Source organism: Podarcis vaucheri (assembly GCF_965113315.1).
Source record: "Podarcis vaucheri genome assembly, chromosome: 4".
In the NCBI taxonomy this organism is placed as follows: domain Eukaryota; kingdom Metazoa; phylum Chordata; class Lepidosauria; order Squamata; family Lacertidae; genus Podarcis; species Podarcis vaucheri.
Genome location: NC_138762.1, coordinates 36,352,628 through 36,370,061, shown reverse-complemented (window position 1 = coordinate 36,370,061; position 17,434 = coordinate 36,352,628). Strand labels below are relative to the sequence as shown.

General features: G+C 40.0%; 1 protein-coding gene across 43 annotated transcripts in view; it reads left to right on the top strand.

Annotated features, from left to right (window-relative positions):
- The window catches only part of ABI3BP (ABI family member 3 binding protein), a 128,813-nt gene that overhangs the window by 108,528 nt on the left and 2,851 nt on the right, over positions 1 to 17,434 (top strand). For 42 of the 43 annotated variants that reach the window (XM_082220943.1, XM_082220944.1, XM_082220946.1 and 39 more), the window contains 9 exons: positions 1,727 to 1,837; positions 4,601 to 4,720; positions 6,363 to 6,431; positions 7,377 to 7,589; positions 8,403 to 8,511; positions 13,985 to 14,064; positions 14,680 to 14,709; positions 16,067 to 16,228; positions 17,019 to 17,141. In XM_082220943.1, the coding sequence (XP_082077069.1) occupies positions 1,727 to 1,837; positions 4,601 to 4,720; positions 6,363 to 6,431; positions 7,377 to 7,589; positions 8,403 to 8,511; positions 13,985 to 14,064; positions 14,680 to 14,709; positions 16,067 to 16,228; positions 17,019 to 17,141 (1,017 nt within the window). The remainder of the gene's footprint in view (positions 1 to 1,726; positions 1,838 to 4,600; positions 4,721 to 6,362; positions 6,432 to 7,376; positions 7,590 to 8,402; positions 8,512 to 13,984; positions 14,065 to 14,679; positions 14,710 to 16,066; positions 16,229 to 17,018; positions 17,142 to 17,434) is intronic. The other variant, XM_082220982.1, reaches the window with a different exon arrangement.

Here is a 17,434-nt window from a genome sequence, read left to right as displayed (position 1 = left end):
GAACTGAAGTGAGAGGATGAGAGCAACTGGAACTGACAGATGTGTTCATGTCAAGTCCGTTGGGGCTGTTTTCTAAGACAGGCATAGGCAAACTCCGGCCCTCCAGATGTTTTGGAACTACAACTCCCATCATCCCTGGCTAACAGGACCAGTGGTCAGGGATGATGGGAATTGTAGTCTCAAAAACATTTGGAGGTTTGAAATTTGCCTATGCCTGTTCTAAGAGATGCCAGGAGCAGCAGAGAAAATGAGGAGGCAGGGAATCCCCATTCCACAAATGGAATGCTGCTCACTGTTTTTAGCATTGAAGACACTTTTAACAAGTAGAAAAATTCAGTTAATAAATTAACGGCCCAGTCTTAAACTTGATAACCTGAAACCAAACCCCACCGAGTCCCAATGGAACTTGCTTTCCAGTAAGTGTGCATACAACTGACGTTTAAATTACTTTCTATTTAGAGGGAATGATTGATAATCATCTTGGGAATCTGTGTGCTCCTGTTGAAAAGAATGTATACATGATAATAATTTGCATTCATCACAGTAGTCCATACTGCTCAGTGCTGCTTTGGCATCTCTGTTTGCTGGTCTTCAAATCACATACTGCAACCTCTCTGAAGCTATGCATGAGCTTGTTATACTGATGTTTTTGAAAGTTTCTCCCTTCAAATTCTATCTAGCATTAATTAAATCTTGGAAAGAATGCATGGAAAGAAAAGCTTTAAAAATATAAACTACAGAATGCTTTTAACCCTGTAAAGGACAGTGGGCTTTAATTTACGTGAACATAAAAGGGCTGGTTACTGCAGTCTTGACACCAAGTTAAATAACATAACAATTGCAACATTTAACAGATAGGCACCTGGAGCACAAATGGAATTAAATTATCCATCAACTGACTTTTCGTAGTATCCATTATAATAGTTCTGAAATCAGAGTATACCCAGCTAATATTATACAGTCCACCTGCATTGTATCTAGAGAGCCCTTACATTCCAAACCTAGGAATATATCCTGTGTTAGCATGGGCAACTTACTTTTTAAGAGTTGTGTGTCGAGCCTTCCTCCCTTCACCGGCCAACACATGGATGGGTCAAATGCTTTTGGCACGATCCCTTCCAACTCTACAATTCTATGGTTCTCATTAATTCACAGTGGATTTCTGAAGATCACCGCTCTCCCACTAGGGCCATCATCTGAACTTGATGTGGGAAGAGCTGTGGGTTCTGCTCTAGGAGAGATCAGGGATGTCTTATTCTATTCCTTTGACCAATACCAGTGTTATATTAGTGCCCAAATCTCATATTTTTGCATCGGTGGCAGTAGCCTTATTGCAAGAAATTATTGGTTTTTTGTGCTCACCTTGACCTAACTGGCTTGTCAATGCCACTTAATTCTGTTTTCTATCAATGTAAGGTCATGAAAGAAGGGTTCTCAACTGAACAGGAGGCATACATTTTTATGAACTAGCTTAGCTGCCTTGCTGTGCTGTTGTTTTGGTCTGATGCTGGAAGCATGCATATTTTCATGCAAGAAATGTAAAAGCTCAAAATAACTCCTTTCAGCTATTCCCTGTCTTGTGTTTTGTGTTCTTTTGCAGTTCTTATCGCTGAAGCTCATGCCTTAAAATTTTGCTTGAGAAGTGTAGCTATTAGCCATTTTTCTCTTTCTGATTACGTGGTGTGCGGTTCCTCCGTTAACAGTGGTGTCTTGTAACGTTATACAGTAGCTACACCACCTGACTCTCCGCGACCTCCCTTAGCTCCTGCCAAGCCTACACCAATGCGAAGAAAACCTTTGCCACCAAACACGGTGACCGGTAAACCTGGAGTTTCAGGTATGTTGTCTCATGAGGCAGTTGTTCTACATTCATTCATTCATTCATTCATTCATTATTTTATTTAAGGCACTTCTAGACCACTCTTCACTAAATTCAGTTTCAAGGCAAGGTGCAATATATTAAAAACCATGCATAAAACTACATTATAAATTAATATAACCTTCTAAAAATGTTGTTGAAACAAACAACAAATTAGCAAGTCCAGCAAGGGCTGGGCTCATCTCCAACAGCAACAATTCAGTCAAGCCAAATACCTGGGGAAATAAATGTTTTTGACCATGGGCATAATCCAGAAATCTTGCTTTTTTTCATATGCTCAAGCACTTGCTTTCATCTCATGGGGCTTTTGTAATTTGTTTCTAACAAACTCTGTTTTTCTCAGTATTGAAACAGTTACAATTACAGAATGTGTCAGAGGTATCCAGACAAGAAGGATTCTTTTGCATTCATTTTGAACTATGATAATGTTTTTACAGCTATCCTGGGAATGATTAAAAGCCCCAGTCTTGATTATAAGCCCCAGTTATCCCAAGAAAGGAAAGGAGCTGCTTTTCTAGGTTGATGTTCCATTGCATACTATAGTACAAGCATCTGGGTTCTTTCCTGGTACAGCAGCAATTAAGTCAGAAGATTTACATGATCAACCTTGTCCACGTGTTTGTGATATACACGCACCTGCACACACACACACACACACAAAACCACCTGGGATATTACCATAGAACATAGTTCAGTGTTCAGATGAAGATGAACTGACTTCATTTAGTGGTTCTGATGTATGCACGGAGTTCTAAATGCACTGGGGCTTTCCTAGTTTCTTCTATGAACATTGCAGAGAACTAACCACGTGTGCAGTAGAGAATCTGTATGGAGTCTTCACAACTATAGCATATGTGAAGGGGGTCTTGGATAATGGCATTCCACAAAAAATGGTGTTTTAACATGTCCCCAGTTGTTGTTGTTTTTACATTCTCATTAAATTTCATCTGAATGTAAGATACTAAACTGCTGATACCTTTTTATATTTCCTTTTTTCCTAAAACTGAAGACAGTTTACACATGAACTGGAAGCTACTTGTATAGTAAATTCTAGAGGAGAAAAAGAAAACCTATTAATATGGGGATTTTATATATATTTTTAAGATAGGGTATTTCAAGACTCAGCATAATTTTGTGTAAGGAGGGTTTTTAAATAATAATAATAATAATAATAATAATAATAATAATAATAATAATAATAATAGACTGCTTTAATTTTATCTTTCAAACTATCTCATTTTTCTTTCTGGCATTATGTAAAAAGTGCTTTGTTTGTGCCCTGTGTGACATGATATCATTAATCACTTAAAATGGAAGGAGTAATCAGACATATTAATAAATCTGCTGCAAGCTTCTGAATGTTTACTGGCAGGGCATAACTGTTAATATATCCCCGCATCCATCTTCAACCATGAAAAGTGCCAAACAGCTTTTTAAGCAGAACTTCAGTTCTTTTGAGTATACAGAAAAGTACTTGTAATAACAAATAACAAGCAACCTTCTTTGAATTTGCTAAAAGAATTAAGTCTCTCTAGTTTGGATAAATTCTGCCAACATTTCTTCAATGCTCACCGAATTACAGGACAGGAATAACAGTTTGTAATTGTCTCCCATTTTTAATGGGAGGAAGAAATTAGATTTCTCATCATAACTAATCTTTTTCCATTGATAATTCAGCACAAAAGTGGGAAAATAAATAAAGGCAAGCCTCAATGAGGGAAGAGTGCATATATTTCAGTAACCTCTACTTAAGTTTAATTTAATTTTAGTTGCAGTAGGCTATGGAGATGAGGGCATGGTTTCAAAAGCTTCATGGAAAAGATGGGTCCTGAGGGGAAATTCAAAGAATGTTAGAGAGGTGGCATCACACAGGTATTCTGGAAGGCAATTCAAGGCAGGAGGGACAACAGCTGAGAAAGGCTTTTGTCCATAGAGGAAGCCAAGCAAAAGACCATAGGCAGAGAGGCATTGGAATGGAAGAGAACAGACATAGCAGGAATGGTCAGGGAAGGAGTTTGTCTGGATTGAAGAGAAGAAAGGAAGCTAGTTAGGGATTTACAAAAGATATTTTAATTGTTTTCCTCAATCTCCCAGAATGTGGATGGAGATTCACATTAAATATGAAAATTCCACTGAAAGCTATTAAGCATGGATAGACAGCATTTATGCCTGTGTTTATGTCAATTTATGCCTATGGGCAGACCCACACTATATAATTAAAGCCTATTTGATCCATAATTTAAGCACATGTCTTCCTTCCCAAAGTTCTGGAAGCTGGAGCCTTTACCTTCACAAAGCTACCATTTCTAGCACCCTTAATAAACTACAGTTCCCAGGATTCTTTGGGGGTGAAAGGTGCTTTGAAAATACTTTAATACATGTCTGGATCTCTCTCTTTCTCTCCCTTAGCTGAGCCTGATCCAGTCTACCGTTGTTTATCCATTTATCCCTTTCAACACATAGAGTATGGCACAAATGAACCAAGAAAAAAACCGCAGAAAGTTGCATAGATATGCAATATAAAAATGTAAATTTATATCTAAATCATTTTATCACTTGAAGCTGACATAATAATTTGTATCTGCTTGTACATCTCTAGAATCAAGCAAGAAGATTACTTAAAAAGTTGAATTTCTTCAATGGGCTGTGAAATGTTTTATTTAGAATCAATGCTACATTAATTCTAAGTGGACATTCAGATTTGTTTCTATTTTCCAATAGGAAATGTCTTGATGCCACGAGCCTCTTCATTTTCCACAGCAAAGCCTACAGGGCCAGCAGCTCATGGGAAAACAAGCTCACATAAAAAAACCCCTACAGCAGCATCATCTCCAGATTATAGTAAGAATTTTAGGTGTACATTTGTAGGTTGTTATTGTTGTTGTTGTTGTGGATTAAATTTGTTTACAGCCCGTCATCTGTAGATCACAGGGTAATCACAACATAAAAATACAAGATATATAAAATCTTGTGTACAAAATACATAATAAAAAGAACAAAATAAAACAATGACCCCCTCCCCAAACCACAAACTCTTTTAAAAAGGTATAGGGTGTTAATCAGGCAAAGGCTGATGGTTGAAGAAGAATGTTTTTGCTTGGTGCCTAAAGGTGTATAATGAAAGTGCCAGCTGATCCTCCCTGGGGAGAGCATTCACAAACAGAGAGCCACTTCAGAAAAGACCTGTTCTTGTGTCGCCACCCTCCAGATCTTTTGTGGAGGAGGCGCACATAGAAAGGCCCCACCTGGTGATCACAGGATCTGGGTAGGTTCATATGGTGAGAGGCAGTTTTCTCTGGCTATTTTATTATGTCAAATTAGCAGCGTAAATCATAGGTTAATATTCCAGCAGCACCAACAGCAGTTTTAGCAGTACAAGTAATGTCACTTCGTTCCAAATATATATCAGACCCTCCAAGTGTCCCTGTTTTCCAGGGACATCCTTGATTTATCTGACTCCCATGCTGTCTGAAGGCAATCCTGTACAGGGAAGGTTATTTAATGTGTAATGTTTTATCATGTTTATATATATGTTGGAAGCTGCCCAGAGTTGCTGGGGCAACCCAGTCAGATGTGTGGGGTATAAATAATAAAATTATCTTTATGGAATGGGACGTCCCTATTTTCATCGGAGAAATGTCAGAGAGTGTGATATACGTATTGGAGTTATAGCTCACACATCTTGCACCAACCTATCAAATCCCACATAGTAATACTGCAGATAGCAAGAGTTACTACATGGTTGAAAGAGTGCAGAATAAGCAGGTGAGATGGAGGAAACCTCAGTACTGGAGAGACAACAGTGTATGCTAGTTTATGCTTAGTTCTTTGGAAATATTACAGCTGTAAACTATAGTCTGGGCGGTGAAGGGGAACTTAGAAAAGTGTTGTCTGATGGGCTGTGATCTCCAAGGTTCGTGGGATGACAAGAAACCTACAGTGGATATCTGCACTCCTGCATCATTAAAACAAAGCAAAGCAAAAAAGAAACATTCTATGTTCCTGGTGGCAACTATGCTTTTCCTCCGCAATGCCCCAGAGGTCAACTCAACTTCCAGGGCATTAAAGAACATGGCATGCTATGGAAAGGGGAATTGACTCAGGTTTCCCTTCCACCTTTTTAAAAGTGTTGCTAAGTACAAGACCCATGTGCCTCCCTAAGGACTGGAGCATCAGCAAAACATAAAAGAATCTTTTTTAGAAATTCAGAGAGGGTGTTGTATAATATGCATGAAGTGACTCCAACAGCAATAATGAGCTCAGCCATTTATTTTATGATTATCTTTGTTTTGGCAGTGCAAAGAGGCTTTTATTTTCCATCACAGTCAAATTCAGCTCACTCCTAATAGAAAGTGAGCATGATTCCAAACAGGCACTAAGGAGTGGATTGAAGGTTAAAATGAGAGATGAAATATGAGGTGCCATTTCAACTTTACAAAGGAGTGCTTTTATTAAAATTGTGTTGTGGTTTTCCTCTCCTTAGGTAATAGAACTTTGTTCAATTCACAGCCTACATCAGATACTGATGCTTCTGGCAAACGAAGGTTCACAGGTATGTCTAAAATAGCTGCAGTAATGTCAGATTGTGAAAATGATATTTAACCATATTAATTATTTTTGCTCATCATCCAAGTTCCCAAATTAAAAGCTCTTTTAATCATTCTCCCTCTCACGAACTTAATCCCTGCAGCTCCTGATGTTCAGTGTGCAGCTTTTTGATGATGACTTATTCAATTTGTATACCTCCTTTTATCAAAAGATCCCAGGGCAGTGTACAACATTAAAACACATTTGTTGTTGTTGTTTAGTCGTGTCCGACTCTTCATGGCCCCATGGACAAGAGCACGCCAGGCACTCCTGTCTTCCACTGCCTCCCGCAGTTTGGTCAAACTCATGCCGGTAGCTTTGAGAACACTGTCCAACCATCTCGTCCTCTGTCGTCCCCTTCTCCTTGTGCCCTCCATCTTTCCCAACATCAGGGTCTTTTCCAGAGAGTCTTCTCTTCTCATTAGGTGGCCAAAGTATTGGAGATTCAGCTTCACGATCTGTCCTTCCAGTGAGCACTCAGGGCTGATTTCCTTAAGAATGGATACGTTTGATCTTCTTGCGGTTCATGGGACTCTCAAGAGTCTCCTCCAGCACCATAAAACACATTACAGAACATTAATGATAAAACATAATGAAAAGCCTAATAATAAAATAGTCATCAGAATAACAGTCCTCTCCAAAACACTTTCAAGGGTCTCAGGCTTCTACAAAACTTTTCTTGCAGCTGATCATCACTTACATAACTATATTTTTTTAAAAACCAAGAACCTTAAAAATCGATATCAGGAGAGATATCTGACATGCTAACTTACTTTCAGTTTTTTTTATGGAGAAGCATTCAGCTGTGGGCCCTACCACCTGAAAAAGTCCAGTTCTGGCAATTTTACCACCACATTTGCTACTTGGATATTTTTTTAAAAACACCTTAACACAGATGCTATTTTTCTAGGTGAAGGTGTGTTGTATATAAAGAAACCAGAAGATGTGCCGTGCTCCATCACAGACACGCTCCAATACTTTCCAACGGAAGAGGGGGACAGCACAGAGGTACCTACTAGCCCTCCACGAAAGCCTCCTACCAACCTCACTGTGGTAACTGTCGAAGGCTGCCCAACCTTTGTCGTACTGGATTGGGAAAAACCACCAAATGAAACTGTTACAGGTTAGACTTTGGTTCTCTTAAAGTTTAGAGCCTGAACAATATTGCTAGTCTTTCTTTACTAGCCTGCACTTTCCCCACAGCTATTCTTGCCTGGTTCTAAAAACTAGAGGTGTTACTTAGGCTCCTGAATGACATGTATATTATTATTATTATTATTATTATTATTATTATTATTATTATTATTGCTCACCCTGACCTTTCAATCAGTGAGCCCAAGAGGCTCAGTGGTTTAGACAGACCACAGTGCCATCCACTCCCTTTATTATTATCCTGCTCATCTGGCTGGTACACTAACTAATGTCCTTTAGATTGTGCTTTCCATCCCTTGCATATAATGTCAGGATTGCTCGGTTTGGGGGATAATTTGTATTCAGTTTTCAAATAAACAGAAACAACAAAGACTAATCAAGACACCATTAACATACAAAGGAGTTAAGAGGGGTGGAGTCTGGAGATCTGCAGTACTGTCCCTAAGATCTTAGTCTCAGATTATGGTTCTTGAATTCCACTTGAATTCCAACCCTGCTTAGGTTCTCCTCCTTGTGCATAGGAAGTGTCAGCAGGAACTCTGGGATTTGTAGTTCTTGCTTGAGGGAATGTGTCACACCAGACACATCTCTCTTTCTCCCAAAGGTCAAGTCACTGAGTTTCCTACACAAGCTCTCATTTGATCTCCCTGTTCTGGGCTGGCACTTTGACATTCCGAATGTTGTTTGCTTTGTTCTATTACTGTTTCTGATTCACTCCAGGAGATTAAAGGAAACAAATGAAACTGACAGGATAACAGAACACAAATCTTCTTCATCATTTCAGAATATAAAGTTGTATCGACTGAAAATGGAAGCCCTTCAGGAAAGGACAAGACTATTATAACGACAAATCAAACTCATTCTACTGTAGAAAACCTGAAACCTAACACAAGGTAATACAATTAGAAAATACTACCATGTGATATATGATGGGGTTCTAAGCACCCAGGAGTTGCTTCTTTGAAGGTGTGCTCTTCCCAAGTCCCACTCTTGACTTCTGCAGTAACTCCCCTTCCTGAATTACTCTCAGAGGGAGGGGAGGGGAGGGGAGGGGAGAGAGAATGTGTTTTATAGTTGATGTCTAACATTTCAACATTATATTTCATAAGATGCAAACAGCCAGTTGTACAAGCAAGCTGACAAGTGTGCATGTTTGTATATATGATTTATGCATTAGAGAGGTGCTACTATAGTCACACCTAAGGATGGGGAGAAATTTGATTCAGCTCATGCTTAAAGGCAAACCTACCTCATTCACACTTTCTGAAACAATACACAAACTGAAACACAGCCATCCTTCAAAATTTGCAATGCTCAAAATTTTGCCAAGGAATGTGTACAAATGCATATATTTGAATAAAGTGTGCACAAAATAGTAAACATAAATGAAAACAGCATTAAAAAGGCATTATAATATAGGGAAATTGCTTAAGCAAAATTGCACATAAAACTATGTATATTGAAATAGATTTGCACTAAAATGCTGCTGAATTTTCACAACACCTTTTGAAAAAGAAGATTTGCAAACTGATGTGGAAATGTGAAACAAGACTGGGAAAATGAGAATCTGAAGGAAACTGAAATTCACAGATTTGCTTATCCCTACTTGCCCCCCCCCCCCCCATCTAAGGGCATCTCTAGCTGCAACTGAAGGTTATCTCCATAGATGCATCTTCTTGTGTCAGGAAGATATCAGGAACAGCGTCCCAGGCCTTGTTTGTTCATTATGGGCAAGAAATTATTGTCCTAAACATATCTGAGAATTTGCGCTGTAGCCGGAATTGTGAATGCTGCAAATGAAGGGTAAATCCAGTAGAAAGACTAAATGAAATAACTTGGATGGCTGTTGTGACAGGGCTAGTGGTTGCTTGTAAGCTTGCTGCATATCTCTTTATTGCAGTCTTATGCACACTGAACAAAATTACCACAATGAGGTTTCCTTCCAAGTAACCAAACACAGGATCGCCCTGCTAAAAACATAACTTTGTAGGAACTAGAAGGGTAGAGACATGACATCATAAACTTATTCTTCTGCCCCACAGTGTTGCTTTAAGGGATATTCATACTGTCCATTACCTGTTTAACACAGTTACAGTTTTAAAACTTGCTGACACTTTCTTGCCTTTTGATTTTGTTGGACAGCTGGATTGCTGGAAAATTCCATGTGCTTTTTGCAGACCCGATGCAGGTGTTCCATTCTCTCATAGTAACTCATGTCTGATAATCTGTCCTTTTCATTGGTTATTTTGATTTTGTTTTCCATAGGTGAGGAGTGTTTTGGCTTTTGAACCTGGCGAGCTATCAAAAATAATGTGTGCAGCATTTCAGAGTGGGGAAAAATAACATCTTTAGACTTGACAAAATGCAAGCAGCTAGGAAAATACAAAGCATCTTACCCCATAATTTGGTTCACTCAGCATTCTTCAAATTATTAAATGTTGTTGGAGCGAATAACATTTGGCTGGATCGTCAAGCAAAACAACATTTGTGTATTATGAATCTTCCTACTCAAATGTCTTGATCTTTCAACAGTTGCTTTCATGTGAGGAGTTTAAAGCAAATCACTCACAATAAATAAAAACTCCGCATAGAATAAGTTATGGTTGATCAACTAACAATAATAGTTGGACCACCATTGAATACTATGCACCCATAGCAAGCCGTGACTAGTTGTATACTTTGGCTACAATCCAACACAGACTTTAGCATGTTTGGGTCTGTGTTGGAATGGAACCTATGCTGTTAAATCCAGCTTGGATAATGTTGGCTTAACTAGCATGCAGACTCTCCTCCGGATGAAATAGAAAAAAGTCCTTGTTGACATATTATGTTACCGTGGATTCACGGGCTTAGCAGCTATCCAGCTGGAGCCATTGGCTGAGATTTATCCATACTGCCTATGCTGCCCCATTATTTTTAGTAGAGTTGTCAAACATACACTTTCCTGTGTGAGGTGATTATGTACTGAGAGGTGTGGCAGGTGTCACTGAATCAGCCACAAGCATCACTGAGCAAACAGGCCAGATAAAGGAGGGGTCCATGCTCTTACCTACTAGCATCCCAAAGCAGCTGTGGAGGCAAGGGGGATGGATCAACATCATGCAAACAGCTGCTAGTATCTAGTCAGCAGCACCCAGTGTGATCTGATGATGTCAGAAGTGATGTCTGCACTAGGAATGCCTTTCCAGTTACCAACGATATGCTTGCATAGTGCTTACCCAGACTCCACCACCAATATGTTCAAGAGGTCTTCATGATTACTGTAAGAGCCATTTATTGCTCTCTGTCCCATCATACTGGCCATTGCTGGTGGTTATTCCATGGTTGTCTTCCTCCCACAATGTTTTCTTCAGAAAGATGCCTTTTCATATTCTGAAATCCACAATTTCTTGCCCTTTTCACATTTGCGTTTACTCAGATTATGGGGCTCATGCTTAACTTTTGTTCTTGTTCCTGCAAAGTTCTCCGGATTATGTAGCTTTCAATTATCGCTTTCCTTATGTTTTTGAAAGTAAAGTCTCAGGTTGCTCATATGTTGATGTATATAGTTTTGAATCTCTCTATATGCCATCTCCATTTCACACCTTAGCTAGAATTGGGTCTCTAAAGAAATTTATGTGTGCCTTCTTGAGATATGAAAAATATTTCAAGGTTGTTTAATACAAGAGGACACCTGCCCTCTTCCAGTCCAATTAAATTATCCATCTCTGCTATCCTTGTCTGGTAAATGGCCAGTTCTGTGTGCCTAAAGAGTAAGGGAACATCAATGAAATTGGTTTCACTGAATGCCTTCTCAGCCGAACAGCTTTGACACTGAACCGGAAAACAGAATTCTTGCTTTGCGCCATAGATTAAAAGCTTTATGATTTAACAATTCACAATTTGTCTATATAATTTGAGCACAAACAATAATAAAGTTAAGGGGGAATGTGTGTGCGGCCTATGGGGCGAATGCAGGCTTTCGCTGAAGCTTGGAGAGCGAGAGGGGTCGGTGCGCACTGACCCCTCTTGCTCTCCAGGCTTCAGGAAGCTCTGCGCAACCCTCGGGAGACCGGCGCAACTTCGCACCAGTCTCCTGAGGGTTGTGCAGAGCTGCCTACATTCCCGGGCTTCACTCAGCTCTGCGCAACCCTAGGGAGCCCGACTCGAAGTCGCGCTGGGCTCCCTAGGGTTGCACAGAGCTGCCTGCATTCCCGGGCTTCGTGGGGGGGGGATAATTTTTTTTTTCATTATTTCCCCCCCCAAAAAAAAAAAAAACAAGGTGCGCCCTATGGGGCAAAAAATACAGTATTTTTTTCAAAACACAGTACTGTGAGCAGAAGCAATGGAAAGAAGGGATAAGTCTAAAGTTCAAACTTCCTCTAGATCTAAATACTAGCAGGTAAAATGGTGTACAAGCTCAGCAAAGTGGTTAGAAAGATTTTCTAGTAACTTTCTGAATATGCCAATAAATCTAAATAAAGAGGTTTCATGATAGATGTACCTTTTCTGCTTGAGATTTTAAGCCAGCAACTCAACTGAAAACTGCATATTGAGAGGGTTTTTTATTCCCCTTTTCTATGCACATACATTTCTGCACTGTTGCAAGATCTGGAAAATAGTGCCATTCCTTCTGCTTGCCAAGATTCCATATGGGATAGCAATTTCCTATGGAAAAAGTCTTTACTGCAATACAAATAATGTTCACTTAATCTGTGCGAGAACATTTTTCTTATATGTGATGTGGTAGACTTCTCTGGTCCATAACCTGTTCCAACAGTTGAAGGCAAATAACTATTTGGCATACACTGTTTAGGGGTTCCGTGGCCTTTTAATCTAGCTTGCACTTGAGTGCTGATTGCATATCTGTCTTGGGACTTCAGACAATGTACAACTACAGTGCTTGTCTCAGGAGCTGCATAAACGTAAAGAGACCCCTGACTGTTAGGTCCAGTTGCGGATGACTCTGGGGTTGCGGCGCTCATCTCGCTTTACTGGCCGAGGGAGCCAGCGTACAGCTTCCGGGTCATGTGGCCAGCATGACTAAGCTGCTTCTGGCAAACCAGAGCAGCGCATGGAAACGCTGTTTACCTTCCCTCTGGAATGGTACCGATTTATCTACTTGCACTTTGAGGTGCTTTCGAACTGCTAAGTTGGCAGGAGCAGGGACCGAGCAATGGGAGCTCACCCCATCGTGGGGATTTGAACTACCGACCTTCTAATCTGCAAGCCCTAGGCTCTGTGGTTTAGACCACAGCACCACCCACGTCCCCAAAGAGCTGCATAGACCACACAAAAGAAATGAAGCTAAAAGCTGTTTCTTGGCATTAAAACACTAGATAGTAAACATGTAGAGGACACAGTGCACTGTTTTATGCATCTTTGACATGTTGATTTGGGACCTGCACACTTCCACTTTTTACACAGTCATTGTCCCTGATGCCTGTGTTTCCACAGCTTTCTAGTGGTGAAAAATATGTAATTACATTACAAAATAGACGTAGGTGCATGGTAACTACTATAACACCTAAAGTGGCCCTGAGGCCTGTCACAGAACCACTTGAACAAGCTTTGAGGGTCAGTTCATTGTGCAAGGAATTCCCCCCAAGAGGAGAGAGAGGACCATATACTCTTACCCATATATCTTAAATGTTTTCATGAAAACTTACACATTCAGAGAGGCTTCATACAAAATGAGTTTCTAACACACAAGTCACTAGGATACAGAAATGTGCTTTCATCCTGTTTCCAAATAATCACAAGTAACAAATTCATGTGTGTGTTTTGTGTTGTTTGTGTATGCATATACAGCAGGATTGCATTGCAGGGGGTTGAACTAGGTGACTCTTGGGGTCCCTTCCAACTCTACAATTCTATGATTCTAGATTGCCTTACTGATTGTGGGTCCCAGTAGCATGTATATGTGGCAAAATATGCATGTATGCATTTGGTCCAGGTGATTATATATGTGCAACTTTCGTGCAATTTTCAATGTAGAAATTATAGCTACGTAGCAAAATCATAGTACAGTGGTACCTTGGGTTACATATGCTTCAGGTTACATACGCTTCAGGTTACAGACTCCGCTAACCCAGAAATAGTACCTCAGGTTAAGAACTTTGCTTCAGGATGAGAACAGAAATCGTGCTCTGGCGGCGCAGCAGCAGCGGGAGGCCCCATTAGCTAAAGTGGTGCTTCAGGTTAAGAACAGTTTCAGGTTAAGAACAGACCTCAAGAATGAATTAAGTTCTTAACCCAAGGTACCACTGTATTCTCAGGAATAATTACAACAGTCCTTTTAGATAAACCAATGATAAACTTTACCATGCAATGCTTGATGTTTGTAATAAAGAACTGGGTGTATCCCTCCTTCCATTTTCTTCCTAGTTATGAATTTGTTGTGATACCTAGCAACCCCCTTGGTGAAGGACCGAGCACCGAATCAAAGCCATTTAAAACTGAATCAGGTAAGAGTTTTAATAAGTGTACCAATTAGCTACAAGCCTCTCTAGCTCTTTATGCGTTTTAATATCTACCCGCTGTAAGAAAAATCAGCAGATAAAGTGAAAGCTACGTATATGGGAATTATGCATTTACACAAACTTCCTCAAGAATGACGTTTTAATCTGGTACCTGGAAATGTTGTTAATTTTTATTTTATTTTTAAATACAACTCCCTGCCTGGTTTAAAATGCCATTAATTAATTAATTAATTAATTACTCTCAAAATTGCTATGACCTCATTTAAGGCCTTGTTGTTGTTTATAATGTAAAGACACAAAATACAATGTAAAGACACAAAAAATATACCCCCCTGACACATTTAAAAGGTCCTAAAATAGATCAAAACATCAGGTAGACAGCACTTTTAAAAGCACAGTATTTGGTATTTCAAAGTAGTCATGAGCAGCTTATTAGTTTAACGTAAGCTCACAAGTGTTCTGTCTTGATTTCAAACCACGTTGCAGTTGTACAGATTACAATTCATGTCAACTGAAGAAGTAAACCTTTTTCCCCAGCATACTTCTGAAATGCTAGAAGTTATTTTGCAGTCTGACCCAGCACTTGTTTTTTCTCCTTAGCGGACCCAAGAGTGACAGAGCCAATCTCAAGTAAGTCCTTTATACATTATAGTATACTCTGGTGAGAGCATTTTTCTGAGGTGAGATAATGTACTGCCGTATGACAGAGTGGATTTGGAAGAGAAAGGCATTTTGCATATGATTTCACGGGGTTTTTTTGGGGGGGTTGGTTTTTTTTGACCTGCGCTGTTTGCAAAGAGTTCCTGCCAGTCTAAATGTTTACCTGAGGCCTGCCCAATCAATTGGAGGTGGCGCTCCACCGGCTCAGAACCAAGGGGCAGAAATGAGCCAGGCACAGCTCATATTTTCTCAGGCCTGTCATTAAATTAAAAGACAGCTCTCTGAAATGAATAGGCTGTTTCTCACTTAATAAGTGATTTAACAGAGCATGCAGCAGTGTCCAGCCACTGCTATAGAAAATCTGCCATCAGCTTCTGCAGCTCTCTGAAAAATGTTGGCTGCCATCAGCTTTATAGTGGGGGACTGTAAGCTCCGTATAAGGTCTTTAACTTGGAGGAAAGGATCTGATACAGTTGAGGGAGGGTAAGTTTCTTAATTCATTTAGGAGACTCATGTTTAATATGGCGTAAAAGGTAGTCTTCCTTTCTGTGGTTCGTCCCCCCCAACAGAATGTGTTTCTCAGCATTTATTTTAGTTACAAAATCCATTTTTACCCCACTTTTCAGCCCCCAAAGGGGCCTCCAATGCAGCTTAGATCATCAATTGAAACAATAATATAATCAAAGCAATAAAGTGAATAGTGCCGGCTATAGCAACAGCAGAAACGCGAACTAGAAAATCTCAGAACAAACAGTAATTTAAATGCAATAGGGAAGTTACCAAACATTGGTATAAGGAAGGAACCTGCCTGGCTTACTTAGGTACCAAGTTCTGCAATCTCAGTGCTGCATCGCAGAAGACCCTTTCACACATCCCGTATTTCTCTTGCTACAATGTATTAAACCTTTTTATTGGTTGAAACCTAAACTTCAAAGAAATGTACAAATCAGTTGTCCCATCAATTCAGCTGAGCAAATTGGAGCTGTTATTCCTGTCTAACTGGTTACTACGCTTTTGTGCCTGAGTTCTGATCAGAAATTGGTGTAAATATGAGACCTTTTCATAACCTTTTATTTCCTATTTATACCTACTTTCCTTTTTATCTGTTAGTTCTTCTGGTTTATCTTCCAACTCTTGTTTATTATACTGTTTTGCTTTGTTTTGTTTTGTTTTTTGTTGTTTTGTTATTGTGAGCTGCCTTGAGGCCATTTCATAGTGGAAGACAGGGTAAAAATTAAAAAATGCTCCTATATGTCTCTTTCTTTCACTTCATTCCAATGTCTACGCACATATTTTTGAACATAGATTATTTGTTGCTCCCTTACAGTGGGAAAAGATGCCATCTGGACTCAAATCAAATTCAATTCTGATTCCTATTCTGAATGCAAGGGGAAACAGTTTGTCAAGAGGACTTGGTACAAGAAGTTTGTTGGTGTACAGTTGTGCAACTCCCTCCGATACAAAATTTACCTCAGCGATTCACTTACAGGTATGAAATTGAGGGCAGCAGTATGGGATGGTTGGTGCTGTGAGCTGACCAGGGGCATCATGCCATCAGAGCACTTTGTCAATGCTGCCGTCTGGAGAAAAAGCTTCCCTTAACTACTTTGGGTGGCAATGCTGTGCTCCATCTGCCATGTGGAAGAGCACTGGGCAATGACCGACTATGGCTCTCAGTGCTAGCAATGACTCATCTCTGTGCGATCAAAAATCCAGAAGACATCCCAGCACCAGCTGCATCAGTATGTTGTTTTAAGGATTGAACAGGATGTACAGCATTGTAGGCTAGATCATCCCCACTTGCTTCATTCAGTGCTTCACTGATGGTAAAGTGGAACAAAGATTCCTGCCTTCAACTTTAAAGAGCATGGAATCTGTAGTCACCTAAAAAGGCTGCTGCCGGCTTAGCAGAGATTGTCACTGACAGGGTACATGCTTGAGATGGCAAATGATACAGGTAGTGGGCCATATACCCATGGAACAGGCTTCCACAGATGTACGACCAGCTAAATGAGGACCAGCACACACAGATGTGAATGTGCAAAGCTATGTAAAGTAAGTTGCAATTGGGTCGGTTAGCTTTTTGGGGGTGGGGAGCAGCAAATTGGATTTGGCCAAACATGTTTATAGGGCTGTAGGCATGGTCTACTGGTCAGGGACTGGTCAGTTTTATGCACCTCTTGTCAAATTCTTTAGGACGGTCATAAACACTCCTCTAATCATTATTTAATGGCATTTGAATTTCACTCATTTTTAAAAAGTGATCTTCATGTTTTCAGGTAAATTTTACGACATAGGAGATCAGAGGGGGCATGGAGAAGATCACTGTCAATTTGTGGACTCGTATTTAGATGGAAAAACAGGGCCACATGTTCAGTCGGATCAACTACCTACCAAAGATGGTATGTTCTAAAGGGTTTGTGTCTTGACTTTTTGGACACTTGACATGGATCCACAGCCAAGCCTGGCTTCCTAAAAGCTTATTTAGGACACACATTTGCAAACTAAAATTTGCTCATGCTTGTCGTTGTCTTGCCCTATGGGCTAGAGAACTTCAGGCCCAGAGGCTGAATGCCTCCAGGCCTCTCTGGTCAGCTCTTCAGATTCTCCTCAGGCCACACTTCCAAGTGGCCTTGCTCTATGCCCTACTTGAATGATTTTGGCTGGTTGGAATGAATCATTCAACTGTGATAAT